Raw genomic sequence first — 22,662 nt, 5'->3', positions numbered from 1 at the left:
CTGTTTATGCTAGAAGCCACAGTTTCATCTTTACATCTGTAAATTCTCCTACCACGTCTCTCATGAATGGTAAGAAGCTTGCTGTTTCCTGATATAATTTCAGCAGCTGACCTTGCACCTTCTTGCTAATTCTATTTTGATTTTCCTTTAATAAGGGTTTGGCCCTGTGTGGACATTTTGACCCAATATTCCAAGTTAGGTCGCCCTCAACAACTGGTCGGGGTAATAAGCAACAATAATTTTGCGGGAGAACTCTGATAGAAGTACATCTCCTTTGATTGACAGTCAATCCTTTTAGAATAATTATTATCAGCTCAATCATAATACTGGCCTTCTTTATTATTAGTCCGTTAGTCGGGCGTCTGTCGTTTCCATGTTTTGTGAATAACAGGTGTGACTATTACTCAGTTCAGGGTTATTCAACGCTCCTACCTCGGAATGATGGAAGGCGTAGCTAGACTTGCTGGCAGGGGCCTATCACATCAGCGAGGTACATAACAATAGCGCGTAAAAATAAACTGCTGAAATGTTAATACACATCCAATGCAATATACATAAGAGGAACTGCTCGTATCCCTCATGAAATAAAGGGGATATGTATATTAAGACGGCAATAACCTTAATGTGATAAGGACTGACACCAGCCATAGGGGAGTCATGCTTGGGTTACTTTGAGAAGCGATGGCTGCTTTGATTGCTGGTGTAATTCCTTGGAGATAATCTACATAATTGAGTCCGTGGACAGGTGTTACTATTACTCAGTTCAGGGTTATTCAACGCTCCTACCTCAGAATGATGGAAGGCGTAGTTCGACTTGCTGGCAGGGGCTTATCACATCAGCGAGGTACATAACAATAGCACGTGAAAATAAACTGCAGAGGTGTTAATACACATCCAATCCAAGATACATAAGAGGAACTGCTTGAATCCCTCATGAAATAATAGGGATATGTATATTAAGACGGCAATAACCTTAATGGGATAATTGAGTCCGTGGAGAGAGAGGACTTCTTTATTGCTTTTCAAGCTCCCTACGGTGCTCAGCACACACTCGAAAGCGTATTGAGCAAGCTACAGAGGGGATGACTTCACAACACTGTAACTAGCTCAGAATAAAAGGTCCAGGCTCTCACTGCATAGGGCAGGGGTGCTCCCTTACCTTCAGATAAAAAGAGGTTTATTGCTAGCACCTGAGATAAATGAGGCTAGCGCATTTGTTTACCTTGCATAGCAGTCTCAGTGGCTTATAGTGCCCTTATCGAGTACATGCAGTCATTGTATGGCTAATGTTGGAGTGGAATCCATGCGATATGCTGCATTATTAATTCCCCGCAAAGTCCCCATCGCGGCAATTATCAGCCTGGAAGAATGCCAGATTTGGTAAATAAAACGTAGCGAGATTTACACGGGTCTTGTCGCTGTGTCTGATAACATAGGACGCCAGGTTGGGTCGTGAGTTGCGGCGGCGGGCTGGCTGAAGCACCCCCCTCGTCTTCAATTGGTGCGTAGTCCCTACACTGGTCCGTCTGGGGCGGATATCATAGACTAGCGTTTCCAGGCAGACTGTCTCCATGCGCCCCCCCGTATACATTAGACTAGCTGGACCAGCGAGCGCGCAGGGTCACTGGAATCTCCGCCTAAGTTCTTAGCATCCCCGGAACAGGGCATCCCGGATCCCACGAGATCATAAAAATTATACATTACCTATCTCTCAGTCACTCGTCTTAGTAAGACACAGAATAAAACGGGCGGAGCGTTTCAATCAGAATGTACAGAACAGTTGCCCAGGCGCGCAGCAGGGGTGGGACAGGCCCGGGGGGGGTACATGTAGCGGGTCGACGGTTGGTGGCTGTACCAAGGGAAGCCGTTTGAGTTGGCGTTAGCGGGACTGGGAGTGAGCGCGTTAGGATAACAGGCTCTCCCTGTCAGGATAGGTATGGCAACGCTACGGCAGAGACGGGCTTACCAGACAGCACAATGGAAGGGGTTGGGCGCTGGCGTCCAACGATTACATGAGACCCATGTGGCCAGAATGGTTGTGTCAGAAATAATAATGATTTGCCAATGACCATACTTGACTCTTCTATTTCTCTCCTGTTCAGTAGTGGGCCCACGAAGGTGGTGGTGTCACAAGGCACTCGTCCAGGCGACAAGCTGCAAGGCGACCTTGGCAGGGGCAAGTGGTATGGCCGGAAGGCCTGGAAGGAACAGGTTTCCTGTGTTGGGACAGCCGGCCCTGAGAAGAAGTCGAGAGCCTAGAATGTCTTGGTGAGGCAGCTCAAGTAGGAATTGCCCAAGTAGCGCTCAGTGTAGGGCCGCTTGTGTAACATTCCACCCGGATGGTCTCCAGTCTCCGGAGAGGTGAGGTATCACAAGGTTGGAGGTGATCAGGTGGGCTCAGCGAAGGGCTGCTGGTGTCACATTCCGCACCGAACGGATTTCCCGGTGAGGTGATGTATCACAATGATGGAGTGCAGTTATCGGTACAGAGAACTGGGTTAGAGGATTAGGGTCTTTCATGCAGAGCGCAGGTGGGGAAGGTGACGGACCTGTGGGCCCTGGTCACCTTTGTGGCGGTAGAAAGACCTTGGAACAGTACAATTGCCCGACGGAATGGACGGGAGTCCGCCTTGCGTACTCCCTAGGCTAGCACTGAGGGGGGAGACGGTAAGCTCCCCGCTGTGAAATAGGGCCCCGGCTGGGGAGGCTAGGGCGACAGGTTACGAGCCTCCTGGGTCCCTGGTCAGCCTGGTGGTCGGAGGGTGGGTCCCCGGAGAAGGCGGACAAGGATCAGAGGTTGGGGGGCCCACTCCTCATGGGTCGCAGGTGGGTTGCACCTCGCGTGGATGCACGGCATGGAAGAGGGGAGCCGGAAGCCCCCCCCTTAGTGTTGGAAGATTGGAATCTTAATCTGGCGAAAGAAGATCAGCAAGTCAAGAATAAAATTGTGTTGATAACTGCATTTAATGTAATTTAATGAATTTTGAAATGCCTTGTCATGTTTATGAAATGTCAAATATTAAACATGGCCGTTTTTTGACACCCACACAAATCTCTGTCGTTGATTATCATGTGGGTTGTCAGGTTATAAGGAGGGAGCGGGGAGCATGCTGGGGGATCCGGGTCCTATGTAGTTATTGCAACCATTCTCCATCCAGTCAGTGGGGTTGGACTTGGGAGGAGAGACAGACTTGCTGCTCATGGGGTGCATCCACTATTGCAAACTCTTTCTGGTAAACCTCCTCCACCGTCTTACGTACTCAAGCTTCCTTTCGTGCCTCTCATGCGCCCAACGCAAACCATTAAGAGGGAGCCCCGCGGCCACCACGTCAGCACGTTGCAACTCCCCTACCGCCCAACCGCACATGGAGCACACTTGCACTTCCTGCATGCAGAAGTGCAATTGCCGGGACTGGCCTGGGATTGTGAATTACCCCAGACAGTCTCCAACTTGCACCCGCACTGTCCCGGCAAAAAAAGGGACAGTTGGCAGGGATGATTTCCACATTATTTTTTTAACGAAAGTGATCTCAGATTTTGTATTTTTTATTCGACTAGTACTGAACGATGGCTTGGATACACTTCTGTCCTATGCACCTACCCATTCGTTGCTAGCAACCTTTCTTAAGTGCTCCTCTTGCCAGAAGGCCAAGCAAGGGCTAGCAGCCGGGACCTAAGGAAAGCCTAATTTGTAATGACTCTACATGGCTCCCACGTATGCCGCTAGGTGTTCTGCCAGGCTGATGTCCATCACCATCCCCTTCACCACTAACTACCTTTCTGAGGTGCAATGCAAGGATTCCAGATACGGCTCAGCTTTTGTCTCTAACTGCAGATGCCACAAGTACCAACCAGTCGACATCAGACAGATTAATGTCTCCCAAAAGATGATCCACACAACTTCAAATGTGTGAAGAGGTTGAATCTAACAGTGCATTCACAAGCCAAAAGCACATCTTATAGAGTTTTATAAACTTTTCATTGTTACCCTGTTTTTTTTAGTAAACCTAGTAATCCAAGTTTAAAAGTAGGTCAATGCCCTACCACCTTTTTCCACGTTATCAATTTGGTTATGCTTACAATTAGTTCAACCCGCCTTCGACATCACCGCCATCGCAGCCTTCTCCTCCTTTCCGTGCTTCCACTGTATTTATGTTTTTATCCCCACTTCTCACCTATGGGACAACTCCAGTTCTAAGCCACAAAGGCATGTGTTTACACAAGTTCACCATCAACTGAACAAGGAGTGATATCTGGGCAACATGATAAACTTTTGATTCTCACTGCCGCGGTAAATAGGCACTCGCAAAAATGCACAAGGCATCCTTGCATCACCATCGCATTCAGAACAGGGATCCTGTACAAGTCATACGCCATGATTTAACTAGCATGTGAGGTCTTCCCCTGACCACTGCAAAATGATTTCAAACCAAGGATAACAGCTACAACGCAGAAACTTCGGCCATATTTTGTTTTTGCACACATGGTTAGCGAAGCATTTGCTTGGCCTCCAAATACAAGCCATGCAACCATCGGAGGACGCAGACCAACAGAGAATCTCACACACACTTACAACAGCCATAAAGACCAATATAGAATTATACACTACATACAGAACTGTCTAGCAGGCTCACAATGGTCAGACTGGGAGACAGGGAGAGATAAATGCATCCTTAGTTAGAACTACAGAGATTCAGGCTCCATGTTAATTTAATATTAATCCTTTCTGTGGAGAAGATCAGGGGAGTGTCGAGGGTCTTTCAATTGTTGGTCTCTTCAGGGAATAAGCACTGGCAAAACCAATAGGTCAGGCATGGTCTACCAGTCTTTTGACTTTGTCAATCCTTGTTTTATTCATGGTTATTGCAACATTGTATTGTTGCTGAATCTGCAGGGCCCTCACAAATCTATAAAGTATTGCTTTTTTGGTCTCCAAATACATATATTGCCCGAGCACTTCATGGCACTTAAGGGAACCAGTTTGCCTGTGGACGCAGTCCTTCTGAAAGGGCAGAATACGACCACTCACAATTAAGTTATCCAGCGGCGCACGTGGGTTTACTCACTGCCCCATGCTGCAATGGATGGAAGTAAAAGGTGAATGTCACACTAACAGATCAAGGGATGATATAAATGTACTTTTAATACAAATAAAAGGTCTTGGTTAAAACTAGATTTAAACATTACTTTTCCTATGCAATGGTAGACTTCAATTTCCTGGTCTACCCAATCCTTGCTTTCTAAGCATTGGACACATGAATGCCTATTCCGTCCTTTTCACTTTGATATAGTCATACCTGAGCAGCACTGCCAACAAGTACGTCTCACTCAAGGAAGAACATTTTAGATATAGGGTCTCCAAACCGGTTCATGTACATTGCGCAACGTGTATCCAAACCTGGGCTTCCATTTCACAATTTTATATTGAATGCATTAACCCAGGGAGGTCAAAAAATCACTGCAAGAATGCAGTGAAATGTTAATAACCCAGGACTAGAAACACAGCATTTAGTGTATATTTAGAGATCTATTAACACGGACTATAAACTGTTGCTTGCATTAATGGTAGGAAATTTAATTTGTATACTAAAAATTTGTATATATTTTTAATTTGTATTCATTTGGTTTCCCCCTCTTCAAGCTCGTCTTCTATGTGGCTACCCATTTTGTAGCTTTCTACATATGATTAATGTATTTTATTTTACTCCTTTTGCCATTGAAGCTTTGTGTTTATAGTTCTGGGATCATGATGGGCTGTATCACCTCTTGACTGCTCCAAGGGGGCCACCCAGTGCAGAAGGGAAACAGGGATACAGGATACAGGACCGGGTATATAGAGCCAACAGTAGCCAACAACTAAATTCTAGAATGTTATGTTTGGTGTGGCGTAACTGGGTTTTAAGAATGAGTTTACAAATATTATTATTGAAGGACTAGAAAAATACAAGCAACCAGTGACGGAGAAGGACCACAATGCCACACAGAATCATTGATGAAGGAGAACAGCGGCACATACAACTAGCAATACTGAAGGACAGAACGGCACATACAACCAGTGACGTAAATGAACCGCAGTGGCTCACACAACCAGCAACTTGGATGAAAGGCCATCATTTCACATGTCATCAACAGAAGGACCACCATGGCACAAAGAACCAAAGACAAAGGATAAAATACACATTTGTACTTACAAGTGACACTGACAATGACTAACATGCAACACAACAACCTCCAACATCTACCATTTCTACATGTGAATCATGGGGTAGTGTACGATTCACTTATAACAGTTATCTGATTAGTATCATAGTATTATATGTCTATGCATCCAAAACTGTAAGGTTTGGCTACCTAAATGTGTATGGTTTTCTCATCTGGGACAACTTAACACCCAGATATACATCAAATTACACAATAACACCAATCCAGCATGACCTTGGCCAACGACACCACTATGAAAACAACCAATACCAAATGTACACATCAGGCAAAACACCGATACCAGCTTTCGAGCTACACAGACCCAGGCCATATAGCTAGCTTAGAGTTTGCCTTGTCAATAGCACATCCAGAGTAAGTAACTTTTATACTTTATCCTACACCTATAATACACAATAGACAACGCCTAGCTCTGTCCTGTGTTATACATGGCTACAAGTCATATAGTCAGATAACCATTTGCCACCTGAATACCTACCATATTTACTCTTCGGCATAAACTCCACTTTGTGGTCCCCCTCATGGTGGACAGCGGAACTTGGCACACTTCCAAAACTTAGGAGTCATCTTTGATAGCAAACTTTCATTTGAAGGTCATGTAAACTCCATCACCTCTGCTCCATTTTTTACCATCAAACTTCTCAGGACAGTCGTCCCTTTCATCCCTAAAGATCTACAATGAACAGTAACTACCTCCCTTGTTCTCTCTAGAATAGATGATTGTAATGCCCTTTTCGTTAAGGTGCAGAAAAAATGTTTGAGCAACATTACAAAATGCGGCAGCTCAACTTCTTCTGGGCATTCCTAAACGTGAGCCAGTGTCCATAGCGCTGGCATTTACACTGGCTTCCAGTCAAAAAATGGATAGACCTAAAGGCTCTCAGGATTGCCTTTAGGGCACTACATACTACATGGCCATGGCCCTGAATTCTTCAGGAAAAGCTTTAGCTGGTATACTCCATCCAGAACACTCCGCTCAGCCTTTAATCTGGTGGTCTCCAGAGTGGGGTGGCAGGAGTCTCATAATCAGCACCTCAGGTCTTTGGAGCTCTCTTCCGATTGAAATAAAATAAACTACTGATCTACTTTCATTCAGGAAAACTCTAAAACCTGGCTATTTCATCATTAAGGCCCCTACTATTTCCTCTTATTAGCTACCTGTATTCAGCTCAGCGCCTAAACACTTCAGGGTGTTAGAGTGCTTTACAAATCTCATTTTCATTTCATTTCAAAGCATAAACTGGTCGATAAATCAGAAATAAACTCGCAAAACTGTGCTATACAAATTCATATGTAACATACACACGTTTTTCTATTCAGTGATGCACGTATATTTCTATGCACAGTAAACTTGCAAACTAGTAATTTTTCAATTGAAAAATATTTGTTTGTGAATTGTTCCAGGTCGCCTCTCTCGTGATCATCTTTAACCACGCCAAACAAAATATTCCGCTATAGGAACACTTTCAAATAAAATGTTATAGATTAGCACAGGTTATATACTGCGTTACAGCGACGCCGCTACTTTAAAAATCATAGCTTTACCACCAGTAATGCTGCGACTTCAGTATTTAGGACTGGCCACAGAAGGCACGGCTCCAGCGGAATTAACAGTGCTTACTGCACACAAGTTGAAACCAAAGTAATGCGGGCACATAACCTGTTCTGACGTGCGAGTTTGACTTTCATTTGTACCGATGCACGTCCAAGTCATAAATAATTCTAATTAATAAACAGAGCACCTGCGTCACGGGGCTGGGCGCTAAGGGGGGGGGGGGGGGCTGCCCGCCCCCCACTGTGTGAAAATGGTTTGAACCAATACACCTGCCACAAAGAGGAATGCGCTGCTCCGCTGCCCTTCACGACCATGGACCACGCTAACGGGTTCAAGGGGGTGGGGGGGCCGAGGCAGGGCTTCCGGCTCTCAGGGCTGCGGTCACTTGCTTCGGATGCAGTTTATTTTAACCGGCGAAACATCTGCTTGCTGGAACAGCTGGGTAAACCAAACCATGCGGGCCGGGGCGGAGAGGTGCTCACTACACAAACAATACTTAAATTGGCACCAAAGTGAGAGAGAGGCGCGAAAGCGGGCTTCAAACTGCCTCGCCGTGTTCGATGCCAGGTGCTCATTTAGCCGTTTTCTTCACACTGCATTCTGGTACATGAAGCCCTTAATTAACAAACATAAATACAGATCCAAAAATAATGAGAAAAAGCATAACTAGGTGACATATTACTTTCACCATAACTTTTAAGAGCGTATCAATGAAATAAAAAAAATACCATGCGTGTGCACGAGAGGATCAAGAAAGACGTAAAAGAAGTTATTAAACTAAACTGTGCTTTGAATGTTACAAAGCAAACTATGTTCAAGATTATGCGGTAGAAACCAGGAAATAAAACCCAGTGCATCTCGTACCTTCAAACATGCTGGCAGCTGTGCGTGCCCTCGCGGAGGGTGGCACGGATTGGCAATCAGCGGCGGGTTGGCATGTTCCTTGCAGCTGAGCACTGAAGGTGGGGCGGCCTCCCCTGCGCCTGTGGGGCCGGGCAGAGGAGGCTGGAGTTCCGGAGAAAGTTCAAAAACCCCTCACGCACTGCGAGCGCGGCGTCCGCTGCTCCCAAAGTCCAGGCGGCCTTGCACGGCTCTCCCTCCCACGAAAACACTGAAAAGTGCAGGAGGCGGCGGCGGCGGCGGCAGCTAGACTGGAAGCTCAGCCCAGCGCCAGGCAGCGCCTCTCCGGGGAGGAGGACTGGGACTGGGCGGGGACGCACGAGCTCAGCAGGCGGGGAGGGAGACGGGGCTGCTGGGATTCAGCTCAGCCTGCCTGAAGTGCCTCTCGGAGATAGTGCTTACAGAGGAAACAAAATGGCCCGCAGCGCTGACAGAATTAAAAGTAAACATTTGCAGGCAGTCTGTGGTAACCCCGCGATAATGATTCACAGCTTCTAGGAGCCACCCCAGGCGCAGCCCCTTCAAGCCCCAGCGGGCAGGCGGAAACTCACGGCCACTAGCCACATTAGCCTTTTTACATCACAGTGTGGCAATGGTGTGAATTTCAATAGAAAGCTCGCGTTGAGCCACACTTTCAATGCACGACGATAACAGAGGACATCACTTATATATTTTGCAAGTTGGAGCCGTGCCAAAGACACCTGCCAAGGTATTGCTGCAAAATGAAACCACCTCAGGACAGTATGCAAGTACGGCAGCAGTCTGAAGTTATCCATATTTTTTTAAACCACATTCTAAAATACTTTCGAATAGCGCTTGTGCTGCTATTTAGCGGTGCTTTAAATATAACCCAGATATATTACCAAGAAATATCCTTCACAGCGCACAACTTTTCGACCTCAGAATGTTGAGCGCGCTCTTCGTGCAAGCTAGAAGCTGCCCCTTTCATTTACAACTCCGCGAGAGTGATTAACTCACTGAGATATCTTATTAGTAAATATGGTGACTGAAAACAGCGGTATCTTCTGGGTCAATATTTTGAGTGAAACCGAAACTAGTTCAGGTGAAACCTGGCTCTTCCCTCCAGCAGGCGAGTCTTACAAGCTCAGCATTGCGTGTGTGGAACATTAATGTTGATCAAGGGAAGTACGCCCTCTGTTCCGTATCGACCTCTGCTGACCCCTAAAGCCCTTTAAACCCATGCACTGCTGAGCGCCCATTAGCTACAGAAGAAAACTGCCCCGGCGTCTCAACTACCGCCGCAGGCAGGCACATTCCTGGAACTGTGAAGATTGGAGTGTGAACGTTTTCACTCATTTATTTGAAAGGGTGTTCATATGGTTTACTCCTTTGTCGCAAAATCCTGATTTTAGTCACAGACTGCTTAAAAAGACAACACAATTTCCGTTCGTATTAGAATACAGATGCATATACTCTTACACTTTTTAGGACGGACAACAGAAATACCATCATGCCTTACCTATCTTACAACTTAACTACCAAACCATCCCATACCCAACATACTATGCCTACCCCACTACAACTTCCTAACATGCCAATCTCCTACCATAACCAACACGCCATATTTAACCTAGCATGCCTATGTACCGTACCAACCTAACCTACACTAACATAACCAACAAGCCATATCTAACCTAGCAGGCCTATGTACCGTACCAACCTAACCTACACTAACATAACCAACAAGCCATATCTAACCTAGCAGGCCTATGTACCGTACCAACCTAACTTACTCTAACATAACCAACAAGCCATATCTAACCTAGCATGCCTATGTACCGCACCAACCTAACCTACACTAACATAACCAACATGGCATATCTAACCTATCATGCCTATGTACCGTACCAACCAACCTACACTAACATAATCAACAAGCCATATCTAACCTAGCAGGCCTATGTACCGTACCGAGCTAACTTACACTAACATAACCAACAAGCCATATCTAACCTAGCATGCCTATGTACCGCACCAACCTAACCTACACTAACATAACCAACAAGCCATATCTAACCTAGCATGCCTATGTACCGTACCAACCTAACTTACACTAACATAACTAACACGCCATATCTAACCTAGTAGGCCTATGTACCGTACCAACCTAACTTACACTAACATAACTAACACGCCATATCTAACCTAGTAGGCCTATGTACCGTACCAACCTAACTTACACTAACATAACTAACACGCCATATCTAACCTAGCATGCCTATGTACCGTACCAACCTAACTTACACTAACATAACTAACACGCCATATCTAACCTAGTAGGCCTATGTACCGTACCAACCTAACTTACACTAACATAACCAACACACCATATCTAACCTAGCATGCCTATGTACCGCACCAACCTAACCTACACTAACATACCCAACATGGCATACCTAGCATGCCTATGTACCGTACCAACCCAACTTACACAAACATAACCAACAAGCCATATCTAACCTAGCATGCCTATGTACCGTACCAACCTAACTTACACTAACATAACCAACAAGCCATATCTAACCTAGCATGCCTATGTACCGTACCAACCTAACTTACACTAACATAACTAACACGCCATATCTAACCTAGTAGGCCTATGTACCGTACCAACCTAACTTACACTAACATAACCAACACACCATATCTAACCTAGCATGCCTATGTACCACACCAACCTAACTTACACTAACATAACCAACAAGCCATATCTAACCTATTAGGCCTATGTACCGCCCAAACCTAACCTACACTAACATAACCAACATGGCATATCTAACCTAGCATGCCTATGTACCGTACCAACCTAACCTACACTAACATATTCAACAAGCCATATCTAACCTAGCAGGCCTATATACCGTACCAACCTAACTTACACTAACATAACCAACAAGCCATATCTAACCTAGCATGCCTATGTACCGTACCAACCTAACCTACACTAACATAACCAACATGCCATATCTAACCTAGCATGCCTATGTACAGCACCAACCTAACCTACACTAACATAACCAACATGCCATATCTAACCTAGCATGCCTATGTACCGTACCCACCCAACTTACACTAACATAACCAACAAGCCATATCTAACCTAGCATGCCTATGTACCGCCCCAACCTAACCTACACTAACATAACCAACAAGCCATATCTAACCTAGCATGCCTATGTACCGCACCAACCTAACCTACACTAACATAACCAACATGGCATATCTAACCTAGCATGCCTATGTACCGTACCAACCAACCTACACTAACATAATCAACAAGCCATATCTAACCTAGCAGGCCTATGTACCGTACCGAGCTAACTTACACTAACATAGCCAACAAGCCATATCTAACCTAGCATGCCTATGTACCGCACCAACCTAACCTACACTAACATAACCAACATGCCATATCTAACCTAGCATGCCTATGTACCGTACCAACCTAACTTACACTAACATAACCAACAAGCCATATCTAACCTAGCATGCCTATGTACCGTACCAACCTAACTTACACTAACATAACTAACACGCCATATCTAACCTAGTAGGCCTATGTACCGTACCAACCTAACTTACACTAACATAACCAACACACCATATCTAACCTAGCATGCCTATGTACCGCACCAACCTAACCTACACTAACATACCCAACATGGCATACCTAACCTAGCATGCCTATGTACCGACCAACCCAACTTACACAAACATAACCAACAAGCCATATCTAACCTAGCATGCCTATGTACCGCACCAACCTAACCTACACTAACATAACCAACATGGCATACCTAACCTAGCATGCCTATGTACCGTACCAACCTAACCTACACTAACATAATCAACAAGCCATATCTAACCTATTAGGCCTATGTACCGCCCCAACCTAACCTACACTAACATAACCAACATGGCATATCTAACCTAGCATGCCTATGTACCGTACCAACCTAACCTACACTAACATATTCAACAAGCCATATCTAACCTAGCAGGCCTATGTACCATACCAACCTAACTTACACTAACATAACCAACAAGCCATATCTAACCTAGCAAGCCTATGTACCGCACCAACCTAACCTACACTAACATAACCAACATGCCATATCTAACCTAGCATGCCTATGTACAGCACCAACCTAACCTACACTAACATAACCAACATGCCATATCTAACCTAGCATGCCTATGTACCGCACCAACCTAACCTACACTAACATAACCAACATGCCATATCTAACCTAGCAGGCCTATGTACCGTACTGAGCTAACTTACACTAACATAACCAACACGCCATATCTAACCTAGCAGGCCTATGTACCGCACCAACCTAACCTACACTAACATAACCAAAATGCCATATCTAACCTAGCATGCCTATGTACCGTACCAACCTAACTCACACTAACATAACCAACATGTTCAAGTTCAAGAATTTATATAGCGCACTCCTCACCCAGAGGGTCTCAAGGCGCTTGAGGGAGGTAGGGTGAATTACTTATCGAAAAGCCAGGTTTTTAGCTGAATTACTTCTCGAAAAGCCAGGTTTTTAGCAGCTTTCTGAAGGAGAGGTGGTTCTGTGTAAGGCGGAGGTGAGTGGGGAGAGAATTCCAGGTCTTGGCCGCTAAGTAGGAGAAGGATCTTCCTCCCATGGTGGATCTGTGGATGCGCAGAATTGCGGCAAGTGCTTGATTGGATGATCGTAGTTGGCGGGTGGGTGTGTAGAAGGACAGTCTTGTGTTGAGGCATTCGGGTCCTAGGTCGTAGAGGGCCTTGTGTGCGTGGGTGAGGAGACTGAACGTTATTCTCTTGTTGATGGGGAGCCAGTGGAAGTATTTCAGGTGACCGGAAATGTGAGCTTGACGGGGGATGTCCAGTATGAGTCTGGCTGAGGCGTTTTGGATGCGTTGGAGTTTTTTCTGTAGTTTGGCAGTGGTTCCGGCGTAAAGGGTATTTCCATAATCCAGTCGGCTAGTAACCAGTGCGTGGGTGACTGTCTTTCTTGTTTCAATGGGGATCCAACGGAAGATTTTATTGAGCATGCGTAGGATGTTGAAGCATGAAGATGAGACGGCGTTGACTTGTCATGCCATATCTAACCTAGCATGCCTATGTACCGCACCAACCTAACTTACACTAACATAACCAACACGCCATATCTAACCTAGCATGCCTATGTACCGCACCAACCATGCCATAATGTAACCTACCATAACTAACATGCCATACCCAACCAACCATACCCAATTATCCATAACCAACATGCCATATCTAACCTATCAGGCCTATGTACCGTACCAACTTAACTTACCCTACCATAACCAACATGCCATGTCTAACCTGTCATACCCAACCTACAATGCCTATGTACCCTACCAACCTAACCTACCCTACCATAACCAACATGCCATACTAACATTACATTAGACCATAAGTACCACTTCTAACCCACCAGCCTTATTGCTGAATCTGTGATCTACGTTGATTTGAAAACTGTACCGCTTATCATTTGATAGTGCTTACCTGATAGTCTTAATCTGTTGAAAAGAAGGACAATGCATGGAACAATAACATTCTTTCCTGAGCTCAAGAGCTCGGGTTAATGTCTGAAAATGTCCACTTGTGGTTTTGAGTTTGCTGGGTTAAATTCTAACAAAATACAGAATGCTGCTGGAAAGAGTGTGTGATATGGATAGGATTTAAATTGCTTGGGAGAGAATTGTTCGCAATCTGGTAAAGCACTGCAAAAATACAATTCTAAATACGTTTTAAGTCGAATATATAGATTCTAGATTATCTAACAAGCACAAGACTAATAAAAGCCACTGGGGTTAAGTAAACCTTCAAATTCTTTTGTTCAGGGGTGTAGCACGGTCAGTAAGATTAAGATTATGGGAGCTGCAGATTTTCCAAATATCATGCTGGCATTTAAAGTTAAAATACCTTATACGACAAGCAGGGCACACAAGATGGACTGAAGGGGCAGTGGAAAGGGAGAGGAATGCAGATTGGTAGGAGTACTAAGTGAGAGAAAACAACAATATTTTGTAAAATAACCAATATTTTTGAAGACTTTCAAAATAGAGAGAGGAGTGAGTGTGTGTGGGATTTTGTCTTTGTCGGATTTCACCAGGAAAATTTCAATACACAGACACCTCACAATACACGACTAAAAGCCTCTGTACCCAATTATTTACCCGAAGATATATTTATTGGGGGGTTGTAACCAGTCACTGCTTGCATGACTCGTGGGTGGGGGGGGGGGGTCACACGGGGGGAATTGAAAAATAAAAAAAACACTTGCATTACTGGGTCACGCGCCGCCTCCGCTCCTGGCCGGGTTTCTCGTTTTCCTGCTGCTTTCCTGATCTCCTGCAGGAACAGGAAGCAGGCAGCCTCCCTCCCCTCCCCAAGCCAATCCCAACATTGCAATGGTAGCGTTGTGATTGGTGGGGACTGCGCTCAGCCAGGGGCCAATGAGAGGCCATTTTCTCTATGTAGACTGCATGCAGCCCACATAGAGAAAATGCAGAGTGCGCATGACTGGTTTGCCGACCAAACAGTCAAGGCCCATAGCACTGGGCAAGCCACTCCTCCCAACCCGCCCACCCGACTGCCCCCAACCAGGCATACCCTTCTGCTTTCTCGCAGCACGAGAAGCAGAAACATAAAATGGTATTTAAAATACCATTTTATGTTTCTGCTTCTAGCACTGCAAGAAATCAGTGAGGCGACTCTCCTCCGCTCTAACGGAGGAGCCGCCCCTGGGTGTAACACCCCTAACACCGCTCTAAAGCTACGCCCACCTTTTGTTGCTTCACTTGTTCTCCATTTCTTTGCAAAAATGATTGTTTTACTGGTCTACTGTGGCTAAGCAATGCACATTAAGAGACTATTTGTGATTGAGCTATAAACCAGAAGGTCCCGGAAATCATCACATGAAAGTATGTTTGACCTTCTCTAATAACCCAGCATGCCTAGCAACAAATCCACCTTCCGTGGCTGTTCAGCAGACCTGCATCCAGTTACCTACAGGATATCTGCCTCCCATTGGTCTGTGGAATGAAACATTCCACTAGTCCCTCTGCATACAATGGCTCCTGAAGGGATAATTTAGCCTGTGTGCCACCCCAGAAAGCGCCTCAAACTCCAGTTTCCTTCATGGTTAACATACTTGGCTTGCATCCCACCATTGGAGTGGAGCGTACATTATATTTAATGTATTTGCCATGTTTTTGGGGTAATCTATATTGGTAGAAATGATAAAAAGAAAGATCAGCTTTCTCTTAATATTCATTTCAATAGTAACACAAGTGACAAAGAGAATACTGATCTGATCATTAACTCAAGCTTGTGAAGTGAAACGTGAGCGAGTGACAGCAACCTTCTCAGACGAGATACAGAAGATAGAAATAGCGTCGCCCCTTTCGTTTTTAAGCTGACGGACCTTGACCAAAGAGAGATAAATCCCATTTTCTTTCCAAAAAGCCCTTTAATCATTAAATAAATATTAGCATTTTAAAGAGTGCGAAGGGGGACTTTATTCCCCTTTGAATCCACCAAATGACCCACAAGTTCCATTGCACACCAATGGCATATTGCCTTTACACTTTCGTATCAGAAGCATCACACAAGACCATCAATTTTGTAAGCCTGCACAATTCGTTTAGGATTTTTGTCAATCTACAGGACAACATTACTGTGTTAAAACCTTGTTCCACACCAGAGCAGAACACACACAGCCACCAAACACAGAGTGTATCTAATCATGTACATATATTGAGTATTGTCTATTCAGTTGTTACAACGTGGGTGCACTGACCTTCCACAAAGGGTGCCAGAGAGGATGAACTAACCAATTCTTCAAACCTTTGGGATCCGGTCTTCAATGATGAAGTCTCAGAAGACGTGCTTCCCTCGGATGTGGACCCCGGATCCACTGCATGAGGCTCAAACAGACTACCTTCATTCGTGCATCCACTGAGACGTGAAGGGACAGACTGCCCTTGGGTGGACTCCTTAGAAGCAGATCCTTTATTCATGCGATCCATCCTGGATTCTTGCGACAACCGCAGCAAACCCTTGAAACTTTCACGATTCCTCTTCGAATGATGTACCCACAGCAGGAAGTCATCCAGGCATTCTACGCTTCCCATCTATATTAAAGGGAAAAGCAGAACAATTAAATGTTAAATAAGCAGCGCAACATCAACCAAATCAGGTAATTTCTCTTTGATTTCTCCTCTTAATCTGTGGTCTGACATTTGACCACCATTAGTTCATCTTTCCAGCTGAGCCTGTGTATCCCTCAAGACTTTATCCTTCATTGTCTGACATGACATCACACACCCAGACACACCGACACACACCCCTTCCTCCCTCATGGGTGCGGAAGGACGTATCACTGCTTCCATTTGACTGAATACATCAGCAATTGCCATTTGCTTTCTGGCTGAAGAAATAGACATGAGGGGGGATGTTGTGGGTGGAATGCTGCTAAAAAGAACAAGCATTGAAAATGCAACAGGTCTCGCCTTTGATTAAGTTAAAGTCATTTGCTTTCCTAATGGTATGGTATAGCATAGCAAATGGCTGTAACTTAATCAAAGGCGAGACCTATTGCATTTTTAATGCTGGTTTTAGATTTGTTCTTATTGTCGTGCACTGATAAGTCCAAATAACTGTGACAATCCGATGCACTTTGAATACAGCATATGTTTTATTTATTTATCTTTTTTATCCTTGCTGCTTTGTCACTGATGATGTGTAAACTTGTATGGCATGAATGCCTAAATAAAGTTGTTAAATGGAAATGGACACTAGAAAGTAGACTTGCAAGTGTGTGATGTAAGAGGGCCGACCCTCGAGGACCACTCATCTGGCTGATAACCCAACATGTTTCCCTACAGGCTCCACATTCATGCTCTCGGTGGCGAATCTGTGAAGTACTGAGATAACTCAGCGAGTTAATGCACAAGTCGTCAAGTATGTGTGTAACCTGAAGAGGGCACAGCCTTTCATCCTTTCACATAACATCAGTGCCTCTGAGCTCAAAGAGTTAGATTTGTGATTCAAAGCACATGAATAACAGTTAAGGATGGTATATGAAATAACTTCTTTGATAATATGATAGGCACTTGCGCAGTTTTAAATATTTTAGTAATTTCAGCTACCCAAATCACAGCGCAGGTTAGATGTGACACCTTGAATAAGTGCACGTGGGAGGTGCCTGGAGTGGAGTATGGCTTTGTTTCCTTGATACCAATGCCCTCGATTCTGTTGTAATTTATGTGTCGAAAAGCTGTGGAAGGGTGTGTGGGGATGGGGGGATGGGGGGGGGGTGTGGAATGAAAGGTTCTGGGATGAGCTCCTAGAGTGAAATCTGTGGGCGAGAAGCATGAATTTAGCTGTTTAGTTTTAGCACAATTCAATTTTAGCTCATCAGCGTCCTTTCCTCTGAGAAGATCTGCAGGCAGTGAAGCATCGGTCACTTCTACTGGTGACAATAAGATAAATCTGGGAGTCAGCTACAGACGCTGTGATTGGCTGCGTGTGATCCATAAATGGCTTTAAGTTAGTGCTACAAATTGGCGAGACCTAAAAATAAAGACCCCTCAAGGAGCCTTTAGTGTAAGGCGATCCGACCCTCGAAGACCACTCATCAGCTTGAGAAGCCAACATGTTTCTCTACAGCATGGGTAGTCGCAACCACTTTGAGGGGCCAAAAAGTTGGTCTGGGATGTGACCAATCGCCGCACTTATGCCTGCAGTGGCAGTCGAGGGGAGGGGTTTGGTGCAGGGCACAAATCCTATAACAAACCTGCGGACGCCGTGACAAGTGCGGAAGCGTAGTCACCATCTGAGAGACTGTTCTAGTCAATGGCAGGCAAATCTATTGTATACCTTGGGTTTTCTTCAACACGGACGAGAGAAAGCAGGCTGTTCAGTCAAGAAACAAGCTTACAACTCAAAACTGACAATCTGGCGTGCGGCCTGACCGTCGCATGATAGTTACTAAGGAGGTGGCGCTAGCGAAGCCAGTGAGGAAATCAATCAGAAAAGGAGATGCACATGAACATACAGGGATTGAGGGGTAGCAAAGCATTGCTACAGTCCTTGCAGTACAACGTCATGTGTTCCACCTGAGTTTCACTTATGAAGGACGGGTGGTGGCACACACAATCGTTTAAAAAAAAGTGCAGAGAGCTATTAATTAACCCACAGTGTCACGCCGCCGGTAAGAGATCCAATCCCGGTGGGCGTGGCTAAAAGGAGACAGGGTGGCAACAATGAGGGATTGCAAAAAACACAGTTGATGGACAGAATGCAGAACAATGTCTTACATTCACCCCAGTACAAAGATCTGGGCCTAAATCCATCGTTTTTTTGCACTCCACACCACCCTGGGTTAGACACTGGCTATATGCAAATCAGCTCTGAGCCAGTGCCTCATGGGAACAGTCCAGCCCGAACTACCAAGCCATGTCTTTCCTAGACCGGAATCAAGCATCCAAGGACCGGTTTCTGGCTATCAGCCTTCTTCAGCCTGGATAGCTTGACTCCAGCGATGTGGAGAGCCTGGGACTCACTTCTGAGCATACCCAGCCCACTCGGGGGGAAAATTGCAAAAAACACAGTTGATGGACTGAATGCAGAACAATGTCTTACATTCACCCCAGTACAAAGATCTGGGCCTAAATCCATCGTTTTTTTGCACTCCACACCACCCTAGGTCAGACAATGGCTATATGCAAATCAGCCTTGACCCTGTGCCTCATGGGAACAGTCCAGCCCGAACTACCAAGCCATGTCTTTCCTAGACCGGAATCAAGCATCCAAGGACCGGTTTCTGGCTATCAGCCTTCTTCAGCCTGGATAGCTTGACTCCAGCGATGTGGAGAGCCTGGGACTCATTTCTGAGCATACCCAGCCCACTCGGGGTGAAAATTGCAAAAAACACAGTTGATGGACTGAATGCAGAACAATGTCTTACATTCACCCCAGTACAAAGATCTGGGCCTAAATCCATCGTTTTTTTGCACTCCACACCACCCTAGGTCAGACAATGGCTATATGCAAATCAGCCTTGACCCTGTGCCTCATGGGATCAGTCCAGCCCGAACTACCAAGCCATGTCTTTCCTAGACCGGAATCAAGCATCCAAGGACCGGTTTCTGGCTATCAGCCTTCTTCAGCCTGGATAGCTTGACTCCAGCGATGTGGAGAGCCTGGGACTCACTTCTGAGCATACCCAGCCCACTCGGGGGGAAAATTGCAAAAAAAACAGTTGATGGACTGAATGCAGAACAATGTCTTACATTCACCCCAGTACAAAGATCTGGGCCTAAATCCATCGTTTTTTTGCACTCCACACCACCCTAGGTCAGACAATGGCTATATGCAAATCAGCCTTGACCCTGTGCCTCATGGGAACAGTCCAGCCCGAACTACCAAGCCATGTCTTTCCTAGACCGGAATCAAGCATCCAAGGACCGGTTTCTGGCTATCAGCCTTCTTCAGCCTGGATAGCTTGACTCCAGTGATGTGGAGAAGCTGGGACTCACGTCTGAGCATACCCAGCCCACTCTGGGTGAAAATTGCAAAAAACACAGTTGATGGACAGAATGCAGAACAATGTCTTACATTCACCCCAGTACAAAGATCTGGGCCTAAATCCATCTTTTTTTTGCACGCCACACCACCCTAGGTCAGACAATGGCTATATGGAATCAAGCATCCATGGATGCTTGATTCCGGTCTAGGAAAGACATGGCTTGGTAGTTCTGGCTGGACTGTTCCCATAAGGCACAGGGTCAAGGCTGATTTGCATATAGCCATTGTCTGACCTAGGGTGGTGTGGAGTGCAAAAAAACGATGGATCTAGGCCCAGATCTTTGTACTGGGGTGAATGTAAGACATTGTTCTGCATTCTGTCCATCAACTGTGTTTTTAACAATGAGGGATTGGCAAGCCTTCGGTGCAATCATTGCACTGCCTTTGGCATAATTTGTGACGCCAAACGACACGCACAAATCAAAGCTGAAGGTGGAGATGGGACATGGCTTCAGAATCCGTATTGATTCCAAGAAGCCTCTGCATGGCAGTGCAGCGTGTGGAAAGTGAGCCCATAATCCTAACGATGCCCAGGCTGCTGGCGCAAACCGCCTCTCAGTACCCATTCTGAATAATTACCAAATAAAGAGACGGGCGCTGGGAGCAGGAATCAAGAACAGAGTTTTATTTCTCATGAGGAGAGCAAGTCATTTCGGACACGAAACACAGTGTCTTTCGGGAGGTGCTCTAACAAGTGAGCGTGAGACTCTGGCTTTTATACATTTGCTGAACATTTGATGATACAATCAGGTCAGTGTGTCGCAAAAGGAAAACATTCCTATAATCCTCGTGATGATCCTATTCCACATACATTCACAATGGGGACCCTTGACCTGCTGATAAGAGGGGAGGGCAATCATGCAGCTGAGTGTGTCGTAGGATGTGTGCGCCTGATCATAGCCCAGGGGGTGGAGTGGCTAGGCATACAATAAGGGCAGTAAATGGTATCTCCTGGCTTAGGCGATGGCCTCGGACATGTGTGGTCAGCCGGACTCGGGGGTAGGGGTCATCAAAGGAGTGGTATTCATGTCTGCGTGGACAATCGAGCGTGGAGGGAAGGCTCGTCAACAGAGGGACATTCATGGAAGGGGAGGAGGTGCTGGTCAGGCGCGGCCGTGACTCGCAAGGACAGGGCTTTGCGGAAGAAGAGGGTTTATGACTTGTTCATGTGAGGAGAAGGAGGGGGGGGACGGGGTGCGTGCAGGACCAGAGCCGCGCAGAGAGGGAGAGAGAGAGAGAGAGATCTTACGACCTGTACATGGGGGAACAGGGGCAACCAGATACAACTGGGGGGGCCATGTCAGCTGAGGCGAAGGATGCTTCTTCAAGAGGGGAATGGAGAAGGCCTGGGTCAAGCAGGAGGGTTACCTTTCACATCAGGGTCGCGCAAAGGGAGTGGGTTTCATGGCCTGTACATGAGAGAGGGGGTGCAAGATACGCGCAGGAGGGAAGCTGGGGAGTCTAATGGGTAAAAAAGGGCCATGGTGCCTAGAATGGCCGTGCATATACACAGGGGTACGGGCTCTTACTGGCAGGGTGATATAGTCAATAATTTACAGTATCCATGGTGCTCACAAGGAGAGGAGTGGGAGAAGAAGGGGAATGAATGCTGTCTATGTACATCGAATTTATCAGATTTCACAAGCGCATGCACTGCTTTCGCCAGGCGAGACCTAAAAGTGCATGATTTGAAAGATGGAGATATCTACTTTGCCTCCTGAATGTGTCCGCTTTCTCCTGGAAAAACTGTAAAATTCTGGGATCGGTGGAGGCAAGTGACATAAGCTATGGTCAACGACCGGATTACTGTCCATTGACAAACGCCATTTGTAGCAAGTTACGGGTGCATGTGCTCATTTATAAAGCATCCTTTGTAAGGGTGGACCATCCTTATTATTATTATTATTATTATTATATTCTTATATAGCGCCTGATTCGGCCCCCGAAGGGGTATCTCCGCGCTTGCCTGGGGAACCCGTCCTGGCTTTTCCCTGTGAGATAGCCCCTACAGGGCATCCCCAAGGTGAAAGCCAGGCATCCCGCCGCGGGGGGGCCGTTGTGGAGATTAAGCAAGCTTAATGTCCAGAGTTGCAGAGTGTGAACCCATGATTAGGTCAGGCACCGAAGCGAGAATTTTTCGAGTCCATGGACATTTGAGCTCAAGACCCTGCTGCGTCGGGAATTGAACCCTGGTCCCGGGTCTGACATCTGCTTCAGGGTCTGCCTGCTCTAACCAGTGAGCCACACTTCTACACTTATTGGTGGACCACCCTTATGGGGCTGGTGTTCAGGAGGAATCAGTTGCTTAACGTGTCTGCATATTCTGAAGGATTGTCTACTTGAT

The 22,662-nt window shown here is 45.9% G+C and overlaps 1 protein-coding gene across 1 annotated transcript in view; it reads right to left on the bottom strand.

Annotated features, from left to right (window-relative positions):
- The window catches only part of PLEKHG3 (pleckstrin homology and RhoGEF domain containing G3), a 608,515-nt gene that overhangs the window by 352,287 nt on the left and 233,566 nt on the right, over nt 1–22,662 (bottom strand). The window contains exon 3 of the mRNA XM_086939446.1: nt 16,528–16,861. Within this exon, the coding sequence (XP_086795572.1) occupies nt 16,528–16,861 (334 nt within the window). The remainder of the gene's footprint in view (nt 1–16,527; nt 16,862–22,662) is intronic.

Source organism: Lissotriton vulgaris, chromosome 9 (genome assembly GCF_964263255.1).
Source record: "Lissotriton vulgaris chromosome 9, aLisVul1.2, whole genome shotgun sequence".
Lineage (NCBI taxonomy): Eukaryota > Metazoa > Chordata > Amphibia > Caudata > Salamandridae > Lissotriton > Lissotriton vulgaris.
This window is presented reverse-complemented; position numbering and strand designations above follow the sequence as displayed.